General features: G+C 48.2%; 1 protein-coding gene and 1 long non-coding RNA gene across 2 annotated transcripts in view; one reads left to right on the top strand and one right to left on the bottom strand.

Annotated features, from left to right (window-relative positions):
• Positions 1 to 26032, top strand: part of Gabbr2 (gamma-aminobutyric acid type B receptor subunit 2) — a 339297-nt gene that overhangs the window by 109132 nt on the left and 204133 nt on the right. The window contains exon 2 of the mRNA XM_031377342.1: positions 9902 to 10039. Within this exon, the coding sequence (XP_031233202.1) occupies positions 9902 to 10039 (138 nt within the window). The remainder of the gene's footprint in view (positions 1 to 9901; positions 10040 to 26032) is intronic.
• On the bottom strand, positions 4533 to 13023 carry LOC116095978. The gene is made up of 3 exons (XR_004120787.1): positions 12647 to 13023; positions 7193 to 7227; positions 4533 to 4789 (listed from the first exon to the last, which is right to left on the bottom strand). It is a non-coding gene; the product is annotated as an uncharacterized LOC116095978 (long non-coding RNA).

Genomic DNA, 26032 nt, shown 5'->3' with positions numbered 1-26032 from the left:
TTGGGGTTGCTGCGCCTCCATTTGCATGTCAAAGAAGAAGGAGGTAAAGGAGAAGGAATTGTTTGGCATTAAGCGATTTTGCCTACCCTAGTGAGAATATTTGTTTCTGGCTTTGCTCTTGGAGAGGCCCAGCAGAGGATTCTGGAGAGCAGTAAGGTTCAACTCCCAGCTTCCCAACTCCAGTTTTCAGTTTTTGAAGGTATAAAGGCCTCCTACAGCAGAGGAGGAAGTTAAGCAGTGTCCAATTCCGTTCCTGTCTCTGCCTTCTCTAGTTCGCATTTCCGTGGTGTCTTCCTTTCCTGCCAAGTGGGTCCAGGTCTCAGCTCTCACCGCTGCTGCCTACCACAGCCTCCCTCAGGTCTACATTTGCACCTATCTTTTGATAGTTTCTCTCTCCCCTGCCACCAAGAAGAGTGTAGTCTTTACTGACGGCCTGTCCAGTGTGACTCGAGGCCAGGCTGCAGCCTGAGCAGCCTGAGCAGAAGTCAGAGGCAGGATGGGTGGTGTTTCATTCAGTTTGACAATATGGCTGGGCTCAGAGCAAATCAATAAGAGAAAGACAAACAACCCAATAAAAATCCAGGCCAAGTCACCAGTGTGAAAGAGGAAGCTCAGATAGCCCATAAACACGTGAAAGGTTGGCTTAACTTCTCTAGTAACCGGGACCACTTTAATCGAAACGAGACGGCGGGTACCGACAAGACTGGCAAAATTGGAAGTTGGCGTGGGTGTAGCTGTGAGGTGCCTCAACTACTGCTGCGAGGAGTGTCTGTGCCTCACTGAGAGAGTGGGGCTTGAGGTATGAGTCAACAGTTTCATTTCCAGGTTTGTGCCATGGAGAACTCTGCCCATGTGCCAGGAGCTGTGCGTAGAAAGTCGAGCTATCATGCTTGGAACAGCCAAACCACGGGGAACAACCAGAATGCCATTGTTAGCTTCAGCTGTGAACTTCACACAACCTGGAGTCACCTGGGAAGAGGAAACCTCAACCGAGGAGGAATCATCTCAATCAGATGGCCTGGAGCCAAGTCCAGTGAGGCATTCTCTTAATTGCTAATTGATGGAAGAGTGCCAAGCCCTCTGTGGGCGGTGCCAAGCCCTCTGTGGGCGGTACCAAGCCCTCTGTGGGCGGTACCAAGCCTTCTGTGGGTGGTACCAAGCTCTCTGTGGGTGGTGCCAAGCCCTCTGTGGGTGGTGCCAAGCCCTCTGTGGGCGGTGCTACCCCTAGGCAGATTGTATAAGCAACCCCGTAAGCTATATTCTCTATGGCCTTTACTTCAAGCTCCCGTCTTGGCTTCTCAGGATACTGGTTGTAACCTATTAGCCTGTTAGCTAAAATAAATCCTTTCCTTCCCAAGTTGCATTTGGTCAGTTTTTCACCCCCACAACAGAGAGGCGAACTAGACCATCACGTATCCACTGACAGAGGAGTTAGCAGAGAGGGTGGTGTATTCAGAAGACCTTGGCCTGCCTTACTGTCACAAAACGCAAAGACCTGAACTGTATTCAGTACCAGACAATGGAAATCGTAATGTTGAGCCAGAAGAGCCTGCTTCTGGAATGCACGGAGTGATCCCACTTACACAGCTAAACCACATGATGCAGAATTGAGGAAAGGTGTGTACACAAAACTGTAAAACAGGGATTGGTACATGGGTGAGTCAGGTCTGTCCTGGGTATGTCCCAGGGTTTGAACTCAGGTTGTCAGGCTTTTGCACACCAAGCCCCTTCACCTGCTCAGCCATATCGCTGGCCCAGGAATTCTTATTGAAAATGAAAGTATTCTGAAATCACATTGCCTAGGACTGAATTCTTGCCATTTACGGGACCTTGAGTAAATTATTTAAGCTTTAGGGGCCTTGGCTTCCCTACATGTAAGAGGGAAATGAAAACCGAGACGACATCAGTAATACTGTAAGGCAGCATTTACAGCTCTCAGCACTGAGCCTAACACACCGTGGGAGTGATGGTGGCTGGTGTTCTGTTTTGGCTCTGGTTCAGAGTTTTAGGTAGGGTCTTGTTCCGTAGCTCAATTGTGGAGTGCTGGAATTACAGGCATGAGCCGTGACACCACAGCCAGTCCTGTTTTCTGTCAGGCAGGCAGATGGAGGGATTTGGGAGACCACCGTAGACTCCACAACTCCCAAACACTTGTGCTCAGAAGCGTGCCCAGGGACTAACCACAGACAAAAGCATCCGTATAGGGTGATTAGAGGAGCCAAGGGTAAGTTAGCCCGAAGGCATCTCGGAGCAACACAGGCTGGGTTGCGGTATCTGGGGGGCTCTCTTGAGGTGGAGGACCATGCTTGTTCAATGAGGCTACAGAGCTGGGGTGAACCAAATGTGGCTCCTGGGCCATATCCAGCTGTTGCAGCTTTTAAAAATAAAGTTTTATTGGCTTGCAGCCCCCCGCTCCTTCATGTATTATCTGTGGCTGTTCATACTACGGTGGTTGAGATGAGTCGCTGCTCAGCCCATTGAAGACTAAGATGTTCACCATCTGGTCCTTTATGGGACTTTGGGACAGACAATGCAAAAGAAGCAGTGGTTTCAGGCCAACTTAAGAACTTTGTCAGAAGCAGAGCTGAGACCCTGGCACTGGAGGGACATTAGAAGGTACCACACCGGCTGCTCATGGTGGGGGAGACGAAGAGGGCTCTGAAACCTGAGAGCAGGTTGGACCCATTTGCTTTTAATGTCTCCTTCCAGTCTAGTATTCTGTGGGGAATAATTCTCAGTTTTCAATGGGTCGTTATAAACTCTGACATTTTCTTGGCATTTTTATTTTAAAAAACATTTTCATTCTCAGCTTCATTTCTTTGAAATTCTTAAGTCAAAGAAGTATTTTAATTCTTTAAAAGTGAGATTAAGATGAAAATGGAATTCATTCTGGAGTCTCTCTCTCTTTTTTTTTTCATTAAAAAAAAGTCATGGCCATTGGATCTATTCCCATTTATAAGTGCTGGATTTTAAGAGCCCGTGTGTGTCAGTGATTTCTCTGTGACAGGTTCTCTCAGGGTAGGAGAAACTGTCGTTGACTAAATAGTGTGTTGGAATGTGCAGGTGGTGACCATTGGGACTGTGGCCATGCTTCTAGCTGTGAGTGGCAGTGTGAGTTAGGAGTAGGTAGCAGGTTTACTTCCGGTGTGCTGGGTGGGCAGTGGTCATGCCAACACTCAGCATGTCCTCTTGAGGTGCCCAGAGGACAGCCTGGTGGAGGATTTGCAGGGAGAACCTCCTTCTAGGGCTCTGAGGGCAACTTATCAAAAGTCAAATGGCTGAAAAAGACACCTTGCCATATAACTTCTCAGAATGATTGTTTGGTCCAGTGAACAGCTCACTAACAGCTGTCAGACAGAGGTCATAAGTAGGATATCAAAAAGCTTCCAGCATTTTCCTGGCTTTTGCAGGGGTAGCCCCTGTGAGGGGGTGATGATCAAGCGCTTCAGGAGTCATCGCCAAGCACAGTCTTTATTTAGGAAGGGAGGAAATGTGAAGCGCGCGTGAAATTTACTTCCTTCTGAGCTGGAAGGACAAATCTGTGAAATGTGTCTGGGGAAATGGCCACAAGCCCTCCCACAGGAATCACTTGGAGAAATCTCCTAGGTGTCAGGGAACTAGCCATCAAGCAAGCTGATACTCAGCAGGTGCACTGAGCAACCTGGTCCAGGATACAGTGAGGGATCCTCTTTCCTAGGCTTACAGTGCATGACTTTGCGGAGGCTTGGGACGTGTGTAGCACAGGCTCAGATGCTGGCTCAGGGTGCAGAGGGAGTCCAGAACTTATTCTACTCCAGGACAGCTCTGTGGGGTGTGGAACAAATGTGGGGAGATGCTGGCTACAGGGAAAGGGGTGAGCCCACTGAAGCTTCTGGATCAGTCCAGCTCTGCTGGGCCCAGTCCCCTACTGGGATGAGTTTGACCTGTGGTCAGCTGGGTAGTCCACCTTTTGGGATAACAAATGTCATCTAGGAAGATTCAGAATGAGCTGGGCAGTGGTGGCACACTTGGGAGGCAGAGGCGGGCAGATTTCTGAGTTCGAGGCCAGCCTGGACTACAGAGAATAAGTTCCTGGACAGCCAGGGGTACACAGAGAAACCCTGTCTCGAAAAACCAAAAGAAAAAAGAAAAAGAGAAAAGAAAACTCAGAATGAGACATTAGGATTAGGGGAGAATGTTTAAATAAGACAGATGAATAGGCAAGATTGGTGTCACAAGCCTGTAACTATAGCACATGAGAGAATCCACGTTGGTGCCAGCCTGGGACACATACTGAATTCCATGCCAGACTATGCTATCTAGTGAGGCTCTAACTCAAAAAAAAAAAAAAAAAAAACCAAGAAAGGGGGCCAAAAAGATGGTTCAGTGTGTAAAGGTGCTTACCACCAAGCCTGAAGAGCTGAATTCAATTTCTAGAACCCACATAAAGATGGGAGACTAGAACTGATTCTACAAGCTGTCCTCTGACTTCTGTGTGTGTGCCATGGAGTGGCGTCCCTCCACCCCAATACTAATAAAAAAATGTTTGAAGATAAAAAACATGAGGTTTTTTTAATCTCATGTTAAAGGGAGGTTGCTCAGTGAGAAAATTACCTGTTATGCAAACCATAGAGCCTGGAGTTCCGATCCTCTACACCACTCACAGAGCAGGGAGTGTCACAGAATAGCATGGTAGCGAGTGTCTGTAATGATCGTGCTGGGAAGGAGGGCTGGTCAGAGACAGGTGGATCTCCGGAGCTCACTGGGCCTTCCCGTCTAGATAACTGATGGTCCAGCTTAATCAGAGGCTCTATCAAAAAAAAAATAGAGCACCGTGTAGACCAGAAAGGATGCAAGTGTGTATTTGAGACTGGTTCTTTCGATGGAAGGAAATGTACTCTGGCTTTCTTGTTCTTCTCACGCTACCTGAAGGCATTAGCTTCTTGTGTTTGCTGCAACTGATCAGCATGAATGTGGTGGTTTAAACCATGCTCATCAGCTTCCTCACAGAGCTGTGGCAGAGCTGCAGGCATGGCATAGCTTTATGCAGCCCTGTGCTCCGGGCTTTCTACAGCACCCCAAGGCTGAGTCCTTGTTGTTGTTATACTAGGTTGACCTCAGGGTCTTGCTCATGCTAGGAAAGCACTCTATGGCTCGACTAGGTCCTCCGATCTATATTTTTTTGTTTGGCTAATTTGAGACAGGCAAAGTTGCCCAAACAGGCTATAAATTTGTGATCTAGCTGCCTCTGCTTCTGTAGTGGCTGTGACTCCAGGCTGGTGCCTAAACCAGGGCTGGATTCCTATCTGAAGACCTGGCTGGAGAAAGCCTGCTTCTATGCTAATTTGGATTCTGCCAGAATCCAGAGTCTTCAAAAAAGGTTTTAAAAAATGTTATGTGTATATGTATGTATGTATGTATGTATGTATGTATGTATGAGTTTATGTATGAATGTCTGTCTGTATGTATGTATGTATGAGTTTATATATGAATGTCTGTCTGTCTGTATGTTTGTTTGTTTGTATGTATGCATACCGTGTGTATGCCTTGTATCTATGGAGCCACCCAGTGTGGTATTGGGAACTGAACTGGGGTCTTCTGCATGAGCAGCAAGCACTCTTAACTGCTCAGCCATCTCTCCAGCCCCGGGATTGAGGCTCTTGCCATTGCAAGCCTGAACCTTCTCCTCCATGACACACTGCCCTCTTCATCTTTACGCTATACAGCCTAACAAGTGCCTGCTACTCTTTCCATCTCTAATTTCCCCCTGATCCTAGCAAAAGGTCTCTGCTGTTAAGGGCTTGTGGGACTACAGTGAGCCCACACAGATCTTAATTTAAGGTCAGCTAATTAGCACCTCAATTATATGGGCAAAATCCCTTTTGCCAGGAAATGCCATTCCTGGGAGTAACACTCTGGAGTGGAGGTCTTTGGAGCTGAAAGTCTTCCTGCCACTCCTAGTCTGGTCAAAACTGACTCAGGCAAACATTTGGTAACCTTGGGAGATTCTTACAACTCCTACAAGAGTGGTCAGACATGGTGAGATTTGTGAGTTGACCGAGCCCGGAGCTGTGTGCTTGGGAGCAGGCAGCCCTGTTGCTAACACAGCATCTTGGCCAGATGAGTGACGTTGCCAAGCAAACAAGTAAGAAAACATTCATTGTTCTGAGTATTCTAACGAGCTCCGACGATAGATCTTGTGGCTCCGTGTTATGAGTCTCATCAGATGGGAAGACAAGGAACCTCCTCTCGATAAGTATTCAAACTAGAAATGGCTGGGGAAATCATGGCAGAAAAATGAACCCCGAGCTGCAGAGAGTGAGGCAGCTTCCTAGATGGGTCGTTAGCTCAGGACTCCAAGAAACACGAAGTGGGGAGCTCTCTTCTCCAGCGTTGCCTAACTTCTTTCCTTTCTCTCTCTCCCTTCTTTTTTTTCTTGACTGGCCCCAAAATTAATGCAATCCACTTCACCTATCTATCTATCCATCTATCTATCTATCTATCTATCAGTGTTTCATGAACCCTAGACTAGCCTTAAACTCATGATATAGCAAGTCCCCAGCCAAGTTCTGGATTACAGATGAGCACCACCACAGCCAGTTAATACAGCACTGGGGCTTGAACCCAAGGCCTCGTGCATGTCAGGACTCTGCCAAATGAGTTGTGTCTCCAGCTCTTAAATCAAATTAAAATGTGAAAGTTGAATTCTCTACAGATTACAATCCAAACCCCCCAACAAGACACTGAGGGCCCCGCCTTCTCCTTTGCCCAGCCTCAAGTCCTCTTTAGTCAGCTGGGCCAAGGGATGCAGTTGGAGTAAAGGGCTGGCTTATTTCTCTCTTTTCTGATTCCTTGCCTGAATTTGTTCTGATCTGAACTATCCATTGTCTTCTTTCAGGGTACACCCTTGGCTCTTGTTGATCCTGTGGGTTGATCGGGGCCCTAAGTGCTATCTCCTATACAGGTCATCTCATGGTGCCCTAACTCATGGCCTGGTGAGGTCTGAGGCCAGAGCTTCTGTATGAGGCAGTCCAGGGCAGATGCAAATAGGGTGATGTGGATAAATGGGAAGGCGGGAGATGCAGGAAGACAGGAGAAGAAGAGGAAGCTGGAAGACTGTTTCAAGGCCAGCCCAGGCAACTTAGGGAGATTCTGGCTCAAAGCAAAACCTAAAAGAGGACCCAGCGGGGTAGCTCAGTGGCATAGCACTTACCTAGAATGTGCAAAGTCCTGGGTACAAATCCAATACTGCAGAAAAAAAAAGGAGAAAGGTGTACAAACCCCCCTCAAAATCACAAAGTTATCTTATAATGCTTTAAGTAAGCCTATAATTTGATGTTAGGCTTTATCCATAGCTATCGAGACTGCATGGGGCCTCAGAATCACAAGAGGACACATCTATTTAGACAGTGAGTGGGACCGGGAACCACTGGTGGGAGCCCTGTTGTCAGGTGAGTTGGAAACATGTTTCTAGCAAAGGAAGCAGCAAGCCCATTAACCCAGAGGCACGAAGGCGATGCTTTTTATTTTAGGGATTTAAAGGAGGTTGGGGAGGCATGATTTGAGCAGCGAGCAGTAGGGAGAGAAGAAAGAACTCAGGCATCCTAAAAGGTGGGTCTTTCACTATGAAGAGCATAAGAACATTATCCCAACCTTGTGAACAACATAGAGAAGTGGTTCTGTGGCTCTTTCTGCTAGTATCAGAGTGTTTTCTATCTGCCCTGTTGGGGGTGGGGAGTGTCACCCACCCAAATGGAAGGACAGATGCTCTACGGTCAGCTAGGGCCCAGAGTTTTACAGGTCTCGACAACTGGTAACCCTACACTTGTTTTCAATGATTTTCTTGTCTACAAATGTTCTAGCTTTTAAAAAATAATTATATAAAATTATTTTATATATGTGTATATAGTTTATGTATATTATTTTACATGCAAAAAAAAAAGTTGTCTGCGTACCATGTGCATGTCTGATGCCTGTGGAGGCCAGAGGACAGTGTTGGATGCCCTGAAACTGGAGTTACAGACCAGCTGCTATGTGGCTGCTGAGAATTGAGCCCTGGTCCTCTGAAAGAACAGCCAGTGCTCTTAAGCCATGTGTCGTGAGAGTGATCCACTGTCAAAGGAGAGGTTTAGGGTTTTTTTCCTCTTTTGGGGGTTTTCATTCTGATAGGCCTCTCCCCTTTCAGGGCAAGCACAGCAGAGGGAGAAGGAGAAGGGGTCGATGGTTTTCAGGGGACAGTGAAGCAGCTGCACTGGTGGATTTGCTAAGCTCCAGGCTGGGGAGGGCGGGTCCTCTGTTCTGGGGAGCTGACCACTGGCCTGGAGGCAGAGGGAGAAGGGAAGAGTGAGCCACGAGGGTTAGGGTTCCTGCCACTCGGGGAACATCTTTCCTCTTGTTGTTTCCTCCCTGAGGTGCCTGGGGTGTTTTCTCTGATCAGGGTTTCTTTCCAGTCCTAGACAGAGCTGTGCCCTCAGGACCAGCTCTGTTAAGCCTCAAGTGGGAAGCTTCGCCATTGACTTCTTTTGAGATGCGTGGCATCTTTCTTTTTCCTCCACCCCACCCCCACTACTGTGACAAATATACATCACATCCAGTTACCATCTTGAACATCCTTCTCGTGTCTTGCAGCATTCAACACATTCACACTGTTACACCATCCCTCCCTCAGTTCCCAGACCTTTGCCATCATCCCACATGATCCTGAGCAGCGATCCACACTTCCTTTTCACTACGCCCCTCACAGCCACAACTGTAGTTCCTGCCTCTATGAATTTATCCTCCCATGGTGCTTCACGTGAGTGGAATCATACAGTAATGGGCCTGTCAGAAACAAAGAAATTTTAAAGAGATGTGCTTGTCCCTCAGTCTGTTAGACTATTGAAACAATGGACCCCAGAGTAATTTGCCATCCACCTTCCCCCTAGGAATCTCATGCTGGGAGAAGAAACAAGACTGAGCTTGGTCAGGGGAGCTCTATAGGAGGAGCTTGTCTCCAGAAAAGAGATTTCACAGTTCTAGCAACTTCTTAGACCACTTTGCAAAGTGAGATGGAAGCCCAGGCAAGGATGGATCGATCAGTGGTGGGTAGGACCACACCTTGAGCAGACTGCTCAGGTGCACATAGCCCAGACCCCTAGTTAAACCTTTAATCTCACTTCAGGACTCTGACCATGAACTAGAGGAGTCACTGACCCTTTTGTCCTCTTGCCAGTGTGGCCATATCATTTGGCTCTATGATGCATCAGAATTTCTTCCCTCTTTAAGGCTGCATACTATTCCAGTGCATGTACATCCAACCCTTTGCTTGTCCCTTCATTTGTCGGTGGACTTTGAGCTGTTTCTACCTTTGAGCTGTTGTGAATGGTACTGCTCAGAACATGGAGTACAGATATCTTTGAATCCATGCTCTCAGTTCTTCAGGGTTTCCATTTATACAGAGTTCTTGTACCATATGGAAATTCTTTGTTGACGTTTTAGGGTAGATGCACTGTTTTCGTCAATGTAATTGTTTTATATCACCACCAAGCGTGTACAAAGCATGCAGTTTCTTTACACCCTGCCAACACTTGTCCTTGTCTGTTTTCACAATAGCCAGAATGTGGCCTCATTTTTTAAAATGTAAAGACTGTAGACCAGAGGCTTGGGGACGGATGTGGCTTTCCTCTGTGTGTGTGCTACAGAGACGGCGGAGGGGCTGCATTTTGAGAACACTTAAGGTCTGGGATATAAGACCAAAAACTTCCCCTAAGCTTAGGGCCTAGGCTTGGGACTGTGTGGAGAGGCCCTAGCCAGGGCAATCTGGAGTTCATCTAAGAATTTCCCATGATGGCAGGTTGATTGTATGGTCCTGCTATGGGGCTCTTGCCCCAGGATAGCCCACGTCTAACTCAGGCCTTGCTCTCTTTCTGTGTTTTCTCTCCAGTGTGACAATGCAAAGGGACTGAAAGCCTTTTATGATGCAATAAAGTATGGGCCGAACCATTTGATGGTGTTTGGAGGCGTCTGTCCGTCTGTCACATCTATCATCGCGGAGTCCCTCCAAGGCTGGAATCTGGTACAGGTAAGGGAGGAGTCCCTACTCCATGGACATGGAATGGTCTTTGTGGGCTGCGAGCACTTAGCAGGAGTGGGCCTTGAGTAATATGGTTCCTAAGCTGCACTGGCACCCGCTGCCCATGCTGCTGACCTGACCCCTGGCCTGCTCTTCTAACGTACTAAGAGTCCTTTAACTGTGCATCCTATCTCATGTGTTGAAGCCTCGGTGCTCACAGCTGACTCCCCAGCCAGACTTGCAGGCCCATAAAGTTCTGTCAACTCTCTGGATAATCCTCTGCCCCTCTGTTCTCATCACTGACCCACAGTGCAGCCCCAGAGAGCACCACCCTCAGATAGCACAGCCCCACAGGAACCCAGGGCTGCCTCAGAGCCCGCCCACTATGTGTCAGGTGCCCCTTAGCCTCTCCTTTCCAGATCTTCTTTCCCGCTGAAGGTCTCCTTTGACCAAGGCTGCTTTTTACCTCATTAAGCCATTTCTAGGCTCCTGGCCAGGTATTGGCTTTTTTTACCACAGCTGACTCTTACACGATCGAATGTTTCAGTGGGTGTATAGCTGGTTGTAGATGAGGCTCAACAGTAAGAGCTGCTACTTAAAATGGAGACGTATAGAAACATACGACCACAAGGGCAAATGGTAGTAACCCATGTACATTCCATCTGTCCATCCATCTGTCCATCCATCCACCTGTCCATCCATTCACCCATCTATCCATCATCTATTTACCCCTCCATCCATCATTATTTACCAATCTATCCATCATATATGCACCCATCATCCATCCAGCTACCCATCTCTCCATCTGACCAATTATCTATTGTCCATCTACTCCTTCGCCTATTAATGTCTGTCACCCTTCCTTCTAATCAACACCCCCCCCAAAAAAATGAGGCAACTTTCTTTCTGCCTAGAACTCTGGTAAACACTGGGGATATAGAACTGAAGGGCAGAAATGGTCTCCATTATGTCAGAGCTTGATACTGGAAAGAGGCCAGGCAGTAAACAAGGAAGTAACAGTAACCCTCAGGATGGTCCCTGAAGCCTGCCAGGCACCAGGCACTGTCATAAACCCTGACATGCATTAACTCAGTCTTTGTTACTATCTGTTGTCATCCCCATTTTATATATACGGAAGATGGGGTAACATGGGCTATGGAGCTTGCCTAAGGTTTCATAGCTAATAAGCAGTAAGGCCAGATTTGAATTCAACTAGTCTAGCCCTTGCAGTGAGGTTGGTGTAAGAAGACAGGGCTGTGATCAAAATAAGCGGGGGTGTGGGATTAAATAGTGGCTATGTGGGCACTCAGCAAAGGCCTCTGGGAGATGGTAACAGTCGATCTGAGATCTAAAGGGTGGAAAAGGGCCGCTGGGTGAAGTACAGCCCTCTGAGTGAACAGAATAACCAGTTTAGACAGGCAGCTGGCAAAGAGGAAGGGTCTGCGTGTCTGGGGGCAGAATTCAGGGTGGGGGCTGAGAAGTCAGGACAGTGATAGAGTGTCAACAGAGACCTTCCCTGAGTCCAGGTCGTGGCAGAGGTGTGGTGCAGGGCCTACTGAGCCTGGCTCTCCTGGCATTGGACACGGGGTTACTGCTGAAGCAGGAGAGGGGGCAGGCAGATGGGATACAAAGGATATCAGTGAGAGAAGAGTGCAGTATTAGGAGATGGGAATGTGGGTGGGCTTGGGCATTGTGGATCCTTCACTAAGCTGGAGCAGGCTACACCGGGTGTGGGCCTGTTCAACAGAAGAAGTTAGAGGGCAGTGAACCTCACAGCCTTCAGGAAGCTAGCACAGGCCAGAGTGTGTGAGAACCTGGCTTTAAGCCCTCAAGGTGTCCCTAGCTGTTGCAAGACCTTGGTCCAGTCCCTCACCTTCTCTGGATTTGAGTTCCTTCTTGATAGCGGGAGGCTCTATAAACACGGAGCCAAGGGCAGATAGGCTGAAGAACAAAGCCTCCGTGGACAACCATGGTCAGTGTGGCCTTGGCTGTAGGGCTGAGTGAGGTCTGCAAGCCACTTCTGTCTCCCCCTCCTTCTGCAGACTTGCATTGTATCTGCAACCAGCATCTTGGGTACCACTCAAGGCCAGCCCACTACTTCCCTGCTTGTGCCTCCTTCCAGATCCCAGGGCCAAATCAAGGGCTCCAGCAGGATGCAAAGGTGAAAGGACCCAGAGACCTGGGAACTGGGGCAGTGCTAGATGGATCTGAATGATCTGATGACCCGGAAGGCAGTGTGGTAGACAAAGCCCAAGGGAGCCATTCTCCTCTAGCCTTGTCACGATGATCTGTGATACAGGAGTGAGAGGCAGGGGGCAGGTGGAAGTTAGAATGTGGGGAGAAAGGCAGATCTGGATCCTGGTAGGAGTGGCCTGCCAGCCTGGAAACCTGCCCCCCTCCTTCACTTACAGGAACTGTACATCCGTGTGTTATGGTCCAAGTTATGGTTCTCCCAAGCTGCTTCTGCCCCTCTCTGGAGGCTGAGCTCACCCACAAAGGGTGGGTGGGCCTTCAGCTGCTGGACCTTTTTCAGAAATGGGTTGTAGGGTGCGGGCTGCATAAGGAGCCCTGACTGTCTCTTGAAGGTGCAGGGACCCTTGTTGGACAGAGACCCACCTGGAATGCTGGAATGAGAGTAAGCTGTTTCTGTTTCCCGGGCCACAGAAATAGGAATTCGCCTGCCGCCGCCGGGTGAAAACGCACACTGGTGCTGCTGGTGCTGAAACAGGTTAATTTTAACTTTTGCCTTTTGCTGTGTTTCTTGAATCAGGCCTGCTGCGAGGGAGGCTCTCGCTGTGTTTGTCCTGATCTGAGTCACTCAGCCACTGGGAGCCTAAATTCCCACACCTCAATGTGAGGACCAGGGAAGGGTAACTTTATTCCTCTCCCATCCCAGGGAGATCCTGGGCAGGATACAGGACTCAAATCTGGGCATCACAAAGGGAGAGACTAATTAGGGTACAACCAGGAAGGCGCTAGCTGGCCATCAAAGAAGGGAGCAGGTTGGGACTGTAGAGGAGGGTGGGGTTTGGGTCTCTAGAGCTGTATGCCTGTTTGGGAATGTCACAATGATCTGTGACACAGGAGTGAGAGGCAGGGGGCAGATGGAAGTTAGAGAGTATAGGTTTTTCAACTCCTGAAGGCAATCTGTGGCTGTGAGATCATAGAGCCAGCTAAAGTTCCTTCTCTGGGAGAGATGTGAGCAGCTACCTCCTTCTGAAGACCTGAGGACAAGCCAAAGTGCAGTGTCACTGCAGCCCACCCCAGGGAACCAACGAGTTTATTGGATTTCGTGAGAGAGGTTACCTCTCACAGCAGCCTCGTTCTAAGTTCTTTGCTCACCCAGCATGGATGGCTGCTTCCTTGTAGCCACATAGATGGAGCCTCCTTCCCCTCAGCTTCCCCAGCTCAGACATGATAGCATGCCTAGACCATGAGGATAGTGCGGTACTACACCCCAGTTGCCCAAAGTGAGCATTGCCGGTTCAGCTAGGGTATGCTCTGGGGAGACTGACTAAGGGTCAGACTGATGGCTTGCAGCCCCTGTAGGGGGTTGGGTAGGGACATGCTTATCTTCAGGGAGCAAACTCTGGGCCTCCAGGAAGTGCAGGACCAGGTTAGAGGATTCGTGGACGCTCTCAGTGACCCACTTTCCATCCTGGGCCAGCTCAGTGCCAGCAGCTCAGGTGACTGACTGCCCTGCGCTCTGATCCTGCAGACTCATTAGGATCACTCCTCTCTAGGAATCCTTAGTGAACGCTGCCCCTGCTGCACAGGTGTGGAGATGAGGACCCGAGGGCATTGTAAGAGACTGCTGGGCACATTGAGCTGTGCCACCAAGGCAAAGCCCCGCTGTATGGTGTGACAAGGACATTTCTCCAGCCTACCTTCTGCTTCTTGGTGTTACTAGCCTCAGAGCACACTGCTCCCTCAGCCTCCAGGGTCCCTTTGCCCAGCAGAACCCTGCTCATCCTTCATGAGGATATCTTAGAGGTTTCTTCCTTCAGGAGGCTGCATCCTTACCTGGCATGCTCTCTTCCTTGTGGGTCTCCTAGGCACTCACTGCTCTTTGCCCCCCGCCCGACCCCCGCTCTGTATCTTGCCTTTCTCTCCAGAGCTGCAGACCCCCTGACACCTATGCCCTGCCTTACTCATTCCCCCATCTCACCAGCCCTCAGGTGACTCAAGCAATTTCAACATAGCACTTGCCATCCAGATGCAAAGGACACCTGAGGTGCGCTCTGGCTCTGCCACAGCCATCTCCATCCCCTGACCTGCCGAGCTTTAATCACCTGGTTCACCTGAGCAGACCTTCAGAGCCATGCTCAGAATCCCACCTCCTACTCTGCTGACAAAAATCTACCCTTCCCAAACACACTCACACACACACATACACACACATACTCACATACACTCACACACACTCACACACACACTCACACACACTCACACACTCACACACACTCACATACACACACTCACACACACTCACACATACACACTCACATACACACACTCACACACACACTCACACACTCACACACACACTCACACACACACTCACACACTCACACACATACACACACTCACACACTCAAGCACACACTCACATACACACACACTCATATATACACACTCACATACATACACACACTCATATACACACACTGATACATATATACACTCACATACACACATTCACAATACTCATATACACACTCACATATATATACACACTCATATACACACACTCATACATATACACATTCATACACACTCACACTCACACACACTCACACTCACACACACTCACATACATACGCACACACTCAAACACTCACTCACACACACACTCACATACACATACTCACATACATACACACACATACACACTCACATACACACACTCATACACACATTCGTACACATTCACACACTCACACGCATATACATACACACATACACACACATACACACTCACATACACACACTCACATGCACACATACTCACATACACACTCACACACACTCACATGCACACACACACACACTCACACGCACGGAGCACACCAGCTTTGTCTGTCCTTCTGAGGCTTGGGCTGAGGAGAGGAACTGGAAGCAGGGAAGATGAAGACTTCATAGCGTGACCAGGACATGGAGGGAGGCAGAGTCAGGCCAAGGTGGTCTCAGAGCAGAACAGACCTCCTGAGCCTCAAGAGCAGGGCTGGCTGCTTCAGCTTGCAGTCGCTGCTGCCACGGAGGAGATTGGCAAACTGCTACAGTGCAGAGGATGAAAATAAGGTCAGACTCCTCTCAGGCTAAAGGGCGGCTTGTGAGAACAGCAAACACCCGCTCCTAAGAACTGCATCCCAAGGAGCTTGTCCTTTAAAAGGCTCCGCAGTAAATTATTAACTCTTAGATGCCTTTTGCCAGGCACCCAGAAGGAATTCCCACAGCCCACCTTGCCTCCTAGCCAGCCTTGGCATGCTCCTGCCCACCTTGCCTCCTAAGCCAGCCTTGGCATGCTCCTGAGGAGCTCCTTGACCAGAAAAGATCTCGCTGCCATGGGAGCTGTCTCCCTGGATAGGCTCCTGTGCAGTTAGATTGGGGGAAGGCCCCGGGGCCTTATAGATCTTGCAGACCCCTTGCCAGTAAAGATCCAGTACATTCAGGACTCTATTTCCCCAAACTGGAAATCTTGCTTGGTTTTGACATTAAAGCGCCATCCCCTGGCTCGCCGAGGTTTGCTAGGTAACTTTGTCTTATCTCGCAGACTCCCTCTTCCGTAAAACGGGCATTGCAAGCCTGAATTTTGTTTCTTGCAGATGTAGTAAGAGTGAATGAGGGCCTCTCTCCCTTTAGCCAAATGAAAGCATGTTTTTTTATGAATGATGAAACAGGAGCTGCTGTTCTGATGGCCCTGGCTCCTCCAGGCAGAGCAGACAGACATCTGGTGGCGTCTGATGAGAGTTTTGAAATCACTCTCTGCTCTGCATGGGTTGCAAGGCTTGTTTGCCTTGGCCGCTCGGACCCCTGGAGCATGAGGGTTGAGGGTGGATGAGGACTTGGTAGCCAGACACTCAAGGTTCACACTTCTGCCTCTCCGCCCGAAGGAGTCAAAGCCTACCAGGCCAACTCCCTGCCATGGCCCAACTCATATGGCTGCCATGCCCTTGCAAGAGAGGGCGCAGCGGACCGGAAAGCATTTAGGGTGGCAGTGTGATTAGGCGCCGAAGCATTGCTCCTGCTGAGGCTGCTGCTGTCTAAGAAATAGAACAGAGGCCAATGATCCAGAGCAGTTGGAGCCTTTCTTGGCACTGGTCTCCAGAGGGGCCATTTAGAACATTAATAATCTATGAGCTGCTTCTGCCTTCTGGAGTCATTAAAAACAAAAGAAGGGAGGGAAAGAATGAACGATATTAATATTAGAGGCAGGCTCTGCAGACCCAGCAAAGGGAAGGCATGGGAGAGACCCCATATTAATATTAGAGGCAGGCTCTGTGGGCCAAGCAGAGGAAAGGTTGGGAGAGACTCCAGGAACGTGAGGACTTTAGAAAGGCCTCCCTGGTCACGTGATAGGATGCCAGGTACAATAAAGGCCAGCTGTCTGACTCAACTGGGTGGGACATCACATGCAGAGCAAGGAAAAGGCCAGCAACTTTTGGCTGGAATGCTCTTGGTAGGAGAGAGGAGTCATCAGCTGGTTTTCATGGTAAAGAAATAGGGAAGTTGGTCCAGGCAGGCAGGACCAGTGCCAGCGGTTGTGGTATCAGAGAGGCTGCTGCTGTCACAAGGCTGTAGAACTTAGTGAGAGAGGTGAAGGGCATGGTGGGGAGAGCTCAGGGTAAAGAAAGCCAGGGCTGGATAGGGCCTGTCCCTACTACTCGTTTGACTTTTGACTAGGGCTACCCAGAATGCCTTAAGCCTAGGCCTTCAGCCGTCCACTCAGGCAACACTCCTTGCCTGCCAAACTTCCCCTTCCCTTTTCCTTGTAAGACCTGCCTTTAATTGGGTTCCTTCCATGAAACCTTTCCTTATTTCTCTGGAATTTGCTGGTAACTTACCGGATTCCTCCTATCTCTCGGCTCTAGTGCACTCTCTGTCCCCTTCCCAAGCCCATCTACACAGAGGAGGGTCATGACAATCCCCAGTTCTTCATCCCCCATGACTCTGTGGCACCCCACAGACTGGCTAAGACTTCTAGACCTCTTCCTGCCTAGAAGTCCTTCTCTGCCATGGCCTGAAGCTGGACAGAGTCCTGCCCAGTCATGCGTGTGAGGTTAGAACAGAGAGTGCATACCACAGTTTCATGTGGGTAGGCCTTTGGGATTCACTGCCTTTAGGATCTAAATTGCCATTGCACTTGGTGGAAGGAGTGAAGAGCTGGAGAGGACCTCTTCTCACTGGTTCATTCATTCACTCATTTACCCATTCACTCACCCACTGGCTTGTGCTGAGTCTTTTGTGCACCCCATCACTCATTAGATACAGCACCTGCAGGCTCTCCCTGACCAGCTCAGCACATGAAACCTGTCACCCCAAGAGAGAGAAACATGGCAGCTTGGCGCAGTGACTAGAACAGAGGACTGAGATGGAGAAGCTTGAGATAACTGTGCCTCTGAGTGCTTTCATTAGCAGGGTAGCGGATTCGAGTCCTCCAGACCCTCCCTGAGCTCGTCTGTGCGAAGGAGCAAAAACACCGACCCTCCTCAGGGGCACGGAGAAGGACTGGAGGACAGGGAAAGTGTGACACACAGACTTCCTCTGCAGACTGGACTGTAACCCCCCGCCACCGTGTCCTGTGGATGCACCTGTGCCAGGAGATGCCAGCCAGGCCCCGGCTGGGGAAATTCTTGAGGATTAATAAGTCTTCACTTGTCTCCGGACTCAAAGTTGCGTGCAGAAAATGAACTATCAGAAACCATGAAGGTGACTCGGAGCGATCCAGTCAGCAGAGAACCTGCCAGGAAGGCGGGGCAAGCCCACAGGCTGTTAGAGGGCACGCGTTCTCTCTCTGGTTTTCTCCAGCAGCAGAAGCTGGCTAAGGAAGTAAGAGGAAGCTTTCGAGTGCTTAGCTGCTCCCAATCTCTTCCTGCCACAGACTCGGCCCATATCTTCCCTGTCAATCTGATTGAAGATTCAATTCAAGGTTCTGACCCCCATTTTTAATTCAAGACCACAGCATCGAATGTAATAGCGGCTCCCGGTGTGTAACTCCAGTGTCCTCATTGCTGATGTGTCTTTCCCCACCAGCCACCTCCACTGCTTTCTGGAAGTCTAAAGGGTGTAAATAATTCATTTTAAATAAATAAATCACTCAAACTACTTACAGTAGAGGCATGGCAGCTTGTGGTGGATGCAACTGTAGTAGATCTCGAATAGGGAAGGAAGAAGAGACCCCCTCACCCCCATAACGTACAGGCAGGTGGGGCCTGAGAATATTCGGCACAGTGCTTCTTGGGGCAGGTGGATGAGGGGTCAATCCAGATGCTGGTGACTGTTATGATGACCCAGGCAGGTTGCTTTGCCTATCCCAGCCTAGGTGGCTTGTCCACTTCAATCACCATGGCCTTTGCCGAAGCTTGGCTCCTAACACTGTGTGAGCTCTCTCCTCTTTCTCCTCATGTGCCAAACACACAAAGTACACACTGTTACTCCCCTCACCTCACAGATGGGGAAACTGAGGCATGCAGAGACTGGATGGTTTCCCAAAAGCATCCTACACAGCTCCAGAATTACTATTGGCAGTCGCTGGGCTGCTGTCTGTCCCACAATCTCATTGATTGTGCACTGCAAGGAGACGCAGGAGGTGGAGATGGTCCTGGTTAGGCTGTATCCAGATGATGAAAGCGAGATGCAGAGAGACCACAGCCTTGCACTGCTGTAACTGACTACTGACTGTGCTCCCAGAGGCCATGGACACTCTGGACCATTTCTTTACAGCATGCATAGGTCCTTAGAGGGCCTGAGCTAGCTCAGGACTCTTAATATGGAAGATGTTCTCATTGGAAGTCACTCATGATCCATGTCTACATATACACACAGAGAGAGGAAGGGGAGAGGTGAAGCACACACACAGATTTGTTTTGGTGGTGACGATCCTATTGATATGTAAGAGCATACAACCATTCTTAAGGAATTCCTGCTACCGTATTGCTGTATTGGGGTGAAACATCACAAGAGGCACACATACAGACACATAGGCAAACACACACACATATAGGGCACACATACAGACACATAGGCAAACACACACACATATAGGGGCACATGCAGACAGAAGCATGTATATACACACAGGGATCTACGCACAGGAACACACAAACACACACACATAAGGGCACATGTATACAGAAGCACATAGGTACATACAAACATATATACACAGGCACATGGACACACATACACACTGGCACACAAACACAAAGGCACAAGCACACTGCATACACAGGGGCACACAAACACACAGGCATACACATGTATGCATGCATGTACACAGAGACATATAAATATGCACATGGTGCACATGTATACACACAAAGCCAAGTACATACAGGTACACATTCCTCTTAAACTTACTCCCCACCCAATAAGTTGTTTTATATAAAGAGATGATCCTTTTGGATTCCAAGGCTAGATAGACCAGCTCTTGGTGAATCGACGCCTGCCAAGCCCGCCAAGTCTACTCTCAGCCCACCCCAGAGGTCTTATAATAAATGAACTAGTTGTTTTAGTAACACAGAGCTTGCATTACTTGTGAATTATACAGAAGGCTTTTGCTTTGAATCAGTTTACAAAGAATCTTTAATTATTTAGCATTTCCATGATGAGTGACTGAACCTCAAGCAGCAGAAAGAGCTCTCCTTGAGGAAAACAACCCTAGGTTAGACGCTTAAACATCATGCGGAAATGGGAATATAAACACAAATTTCTCCACTTCCCCCAAGTTCTCAGGCAGGGTGTTCCATCCCCTGGTCTGGGAGTATGGAATGTTGGTTTGGTATGTATTGGGGAGGGGCACCCTGCCTGTCTTCAGTGATTTTTAAACCACTCAGCTGTCCCTGCAGTGATGAGTGGGAGGGACTTCGGCCCAGCCAAATGGTCCAATCCTTCATTCAGAGCACAGAAAATGATCCACCTCCATTTACAGAGTAAGCACCACTTCCCTGGGGAGACTTTCCACAGCTTCTAACAAACACATCCATAGCCCGCCCCACCCATCCCTGCCACCCCGGCGGTCATTCTAGTTTAAGCCACCTCAGTGTTCATCCTGCTTGGTGACATCAGCTCCCTCTGCAAAGCTGGGAGCCCAGGGTCTGCATGTGATCCAAGAAGCCCCCCAGGAGCCGCTGTGCTTCTCTTAGGATTTCTTGGTAGCCTTACTCTCTTGTGTAAATAGCATTAGGAACTTGTGATTGTGTGCACTCCATCTGTGGCAGTCATCTCTACTGTGGAGGGTGTATGCTGCATTATTTACATTTTCCCCAAATTCTCTCCCCCAAAAGTCCAATGAATATCAGATGCCCTTTACCCTACTCCAAAAGTTGTTTGCACTTGCTAATCTTGTTCCACATGCCTTATCCCCTTTCACCTGTGTCACATGTATACCACACAGACACACACACACACACACACACACACTCTACATCTCCTCTCATACCCACCCAGATATAGCCACTTATTTTTTTTTTGAGCAGTTTGAAGACATAATGTCTCATTCCAATACAGTAACAGGAATCCCCTAAGAACGGTTGTATTCTCTTACATAATAATAATAGGCTCATCACGACCGAAACAATTTGGTGCCACAGTCACATTACATAATAGATGGTCTATATTCTGATTTCCCTCTTGTCCTCAAAATGTCTGCATTGCCATTTATTTATAGGTGAAGAGGGGGATCAAGGATACAAGAGCCAGAGTCTTGTTTTGACACTTCAGGCTTCTTTAATCAGCAAAAGCGCTCCCCACCCTTTTCCTTCCTCTGTGTGTGTGTGTGTGTGTGTGTGTGTGTGTGTGTATGTGTGTGTGTATGTGTGTGTGTGTGTGTGTGTGTGTGTGTGTAAGAGAGACAGACAGACAGAGAGTGACAGAGACAGAGAGAGACACAGAGACACACACAGAATGAGATAGGGAGAGAGACAGAGTCAGAGTCAGAGAGAGACACAGAGACACAAACACAGAGACACAGAGACATACACTCACACATGGAAAGACAGACAGACAGACAGACAGACAGAGACAGTGACAGAGACACAGAGAGACACAGAGACACAGACACACAGAGAGACAGACAGAGACAGTGACAGAGACACAAGGAGAAAGACAGAGACAGACAGACACACACACATACACAGGGAGGGGGGCAGTGAGCGAGCACCCAGGGCCTTGCTAACCAGACATCCTTGCCACGTTCCCCAATAGACCTTGCAGTTCTGTAATTTAAAAATAAGTATTTCTTCAGGCAGCCCCAATTCTTCCTAGTGGGAGATATTTTGGAGCCAATTCCTGAGACCTGGGCATACTCACCCTTGCTACTGGGGTTCACTACTCCTAAGGGTTTTCCCAGGGAGCTGAGCTTGAAGACAGAACTTTACAATGTAATAAAAGCATCTAAGCTGAGCATGAGGGACATTCTACAACTCACCCAGCCTGTATTCATCAAAGCAATCGATGTCATGGAAAACAACAGGATCCACAAAAAGGCAGGAGAGCGTTCTAGACAGAAAAGACTAAAATAGTGTGCAAAATACCAGTGAGCAGTGTGAGTGTAGCTCCAACCCTGGATTTGGAAAACAAGAAGGGACTTTTAGGGGAAATCACAGAATTGATATGTGGATCCCATGTTAAATGATTACAAACGTCCTTTTCACATGTGTAGTAAAGGCACTGCAGTGCTGTAAGAGAGTAGCACTCTGTCCTCTAGGAGGGAGCTGTCCTGATATCTGTAAGCTAATTTCAACGTACTCGAGAACCGGAAATGGCATGCACGTTCTGTAAGCACTCATCTACTCCCAGGGCTGCTTTGTTGTGTTTCTAGACTCCAGGGGTTGATCAATCCCTTCTAGCTGAACAATTTCACCTTTTCAAATAGAGACAACTTTTGTCTGGTTCTAGAGTGAAAATCCCATGGAACCAACGGCACACTGGCAAGCTCCTGGCTCTTACCCAGGTTCTGCCATGCTGCCTGTGTCATCCTTATAGCTGACCTTTTCAAAGAAAGGTTAATATTTATTTTTCCAGCTTCTTTCCTGCTGATATGTGTTTGCCTCTTCCTCTTCTTTCTTCCGTGAAAGGGCACACCCCCCGCATAGCGAGCTGCCCCTGCTGGTGTTCCTCTTTCACCAAACTCTCTTGAGCTCACAGTTTCATCACTACAGAGTGACATTCCTTGTTCTTCCCAGAGATGCATAGCAGTTCTCAGCATGGCTGCGCCAGAGTCCACACAGCCCTGATGACGGATGCCTGGACCAGCTCTAGGCTTCTGGACTAACGCTGGTCATGTGTTCCATTTACGCCAATGTACTTCCTAGAAGTGGAATTTCTGGGTCAAAGGAGAACATCTATACTTCCTCGAGACTATAAAGCTTCGCTGAGTGGATGAGAAAACTAATGAATGCACTTGATTAAAAAGAGCAGAAAGTAAAAGGCTAATATCTAAATGGGGCTATAAAACAATTAGGGTAAACACACGTCTTTGTGATTGAGCTGGTGGAAAGCCCTTCTGGCGCTGGCGCTCTTCTCCAGCCATTTTCCTTTTCTTGCCTAAAGAAAGGCTTTCTCTTTGCTTTGTAAATTAAACACAGAGTTAATTATAAAATCACGAAGTCTTGGATCTGAAATTAAAACTACCCCGCGCAGGCTCCTCTTTGGAACAATAAGGAAACCCGGGACCCAGAATGAGGGAAGAAGAAAGGGAAAGATTAAGAAAACAATCACAGTCAGTTCAAATCTGTTCATTTGAATGAACTCTGAGTGAAATGCTTGCTTTGTGGTATGGCATGGTTCTTGTTTTTCATTTCTATCAACAACCACATTTCTATCTCCAGCCACAATGCCTCTGGTCTCAGAGTGTGACTATCACAGTGACATCTACACACCCTTACTGCAAGTGGGTTTTGTTTCTATCCCTGGCATTCCAGGACATCCACATGCAGTCATTTGGATGAATTGGTTCAGGTGGTGTTCAGCCAGGTTGTGTGTGCCCTGGCTGTTGCTGTGGGTAGTCATGCTGGACAAGGATTTTCTGGAATCACATAATCATGGCATGGGTGACAATCTGCTTTGGTTTTCTGCAGGCCACAAGGAGAATGAATATAGACTTTATCCAACCCAGCCATGAACTTGGGGTTGAGCCTGGGCAAGTTCTTCTTTCTGGTCCTGAAAATATAATATGAAAAGTAGGAAGAGCCTAAGATGTTACATGGATAAATGGAGCCTGTGGCAATGTTTCCTCTGTCTGTGCCAATGCAGACATAACTAGCTGATTATGGCACACTCATTCTTTACTCCCTAAACCTCCATCCCTCAGCAGACAAGCAGACCAGTGCTCAAATCTATTTATTATGCTTGGAGTGAAGAGATATTTATAGTTAGCATAGAGAATAGAGGACCCCCAGTTAGATTTGAGTTGAGGTAAGGGGTTTACTTAGCACAAGAATGTCCACATATTGTTGAAACTGGCAGCCCCATTTATTAGGCTGCTTCTGTTGTTTCTGCTACTGCCTTTCCCTAGATAGACATGCTGATTCTTCTAGTTTCTTCTATAGTGCTCATCTCCAGGACACAGGTAAAAGCCAAGTTCATTCCATAATTGTTTAGTTTCACATTAAGACTTGGTGGATAAAGAGGTTTTTTGGTTTTGGTTTTGGTTTGGTTTGGTTTTGGGGGGTTCAGGGGTGTTCCTGTGTTCTGGTCACACTCTTCTATGAGATTCGAACCCTGCGCTCCCCAGGCTTTGTCACAAGTCACTTTTTCAATTTTGTCAAAATATCCCAGTTGTATTATGAGCTTGTGTATTATTTTCAATTAAGTGAACTCACTGTTTTATTTGAATGGCTTGAATGGGGGACGTGCTTCATTTACTCACGTGAGAAGGGAAACGCAGTCAAAGGGGAAAACACTCATAAACATGTAGAGCAGACCTCGGCGTTTACCTGGATTTGAGGGGAGCCTGGTCACCTGTACACCTACAATACAACTGACTGGTTGTGCCCTCCTGTGGATTTGGGGAATCTCTCTTCCACCCTGGCCATCCGTGGTCATCCTGATGACCTTCTATGACAAAGGAACTCAATACTTTGTGAGATTTTGATTTCTTCTTGACTCCTTTATTGTTGAAAGTTACTTTTTCACATTTATCTGAACAAGCTCCTCTGAAAAGCTTTTATTGATTCTACCTTCAGCTCTGGGACACACACACATGCACACATACACATGCGCATGCACACACACACAAAGAGACATGCACACAAACATACACACACTCGCTCATATAGAGACCACACAATCCACATAGAAACACACATAAATACACAGAGAGAGACACGCACACATACACATAAACATACACATACATATACAGACTCACAAACACACACAGACACACACAAAGAGACACATACATAAACATATACATATATATACACACACAGAGACACACACATAAATACACACACTCAACACACACACACAGAGACACACACACACTCTCACATACACTCAAACACACACAAAGAGACACACGTAGATACACACACACACACACACACACACACACACAAAGACATGCAGACACAGACACATATACACATGCAGAGTCACAGACACAAACAAACACCCACAGACACATTTGCTCCTTCTGAATTTACGTTGGTAACGTGTTTGAGGATTAATTGTTGCTGGAAAAAAATATTCTTGGTGTGGTACAAAGAAGCACCTGAGCAAAGGGAACGTAAGCCAGCAAAGCCATCCCTTTATGCAAATAGGTTGTGCCAGGACCCAAGCCAGGCCAGCGAGGCATTGAGTCGGGTGGGTTTGCTTAGATTTTACTTTTAACCCAGGTAGTGACTGTGTCTCACGGGAGCTCCACCTTGTTGTAATCTAATGCGATTGGCTAGTTCATAGTCTGTACAGAGAAGAAGGGTGTGATAGATTCAAGTCTCAGGACTGTCCAGGGGTAGAGCAAACAGTCATGCACACAGGAGTTTCCCAAGATGAGCCACCTTTGATAGGGAAAAGTGTTTCTCACATCACGATTGGTGTGCTCATCTCCTGCGGTCTTTGAGGTAGAAAGGGTGCATTGCACTGCACTGTCATGTAGTAAAGCCGTTTGGTGGTCTGGGGTTGGAGGCACCCTTGGCCTGGCCTAGAAGTTTGGGAGGGCCACTGGAGGCTTCCTCATAGGAATTGTTCACCTCACCATCTCCTTTGTGAAGTAGATGGGCGTCATAGGGTGAGAAGGGAGGCCTGACAGGAGGGACAAGATGGCATCCGGCAGACAGGGGCTTGCAGCCCTGTGGGCCTCACTTTCTTCTGTAGCACAAAGAATTTTTCTCTGTAGAATACCTGCCCATCCAACCTACCCCTTGATCTCAGCCCTGCAGAGTTAGGGCGGGACCTGTCCTCTGACTTTACCCTGTGGAGGCTGAGGCCTGGTAGGTGTCAGTGGGCTGGAGGCTGAGAGTCCACACCAGGCTCAGTAACTCTCACATCCCCATCCCCACCTAAGGATACATACAGGCCCAGCCCCAAGAATGATGTCTCTGTTCATGGAGAGTGTTTGAGTCTCTTCTATTGATTCAACCACTATCTCTGGGAAGTGACAAGAAGCAGGCCTTGGCAGCCTAGAGGTTTTCCGTAGAGATGCCATCTCTTGCCTGTTGGAGGTGCTGGGCTCACAGGGCTAAATTAGACCTTTAGATGGTATTTTCTTTGGGAGCCTAGGTACTGTTGGGACCTGGACTGTGAAGTGCCCAATGACCCCTGACCTGTAGTCCTTCT

The sequence above is a fragment of the Mastomys coucha genome, unplaced genomic scaffold, assembly GCF_008632895.1.
Source record: "Mastomys coucha isolate ucsf_1 unplaced genomic scaffold, UCSF_Mcou_1 pScaffold18, whole genome shotgun sequence".
Lineage (NCBI taxonomy): Eukaryota > Metazoa > Chordata > Mammalia > Rodentia > Muridae > Mastomys > Mastomys coucha.
The sequence above is the reverse complement of the archived record's forward strand: the minus strand, read 5'-3'. Positions and strand labels throughout refer to the sequence as shown.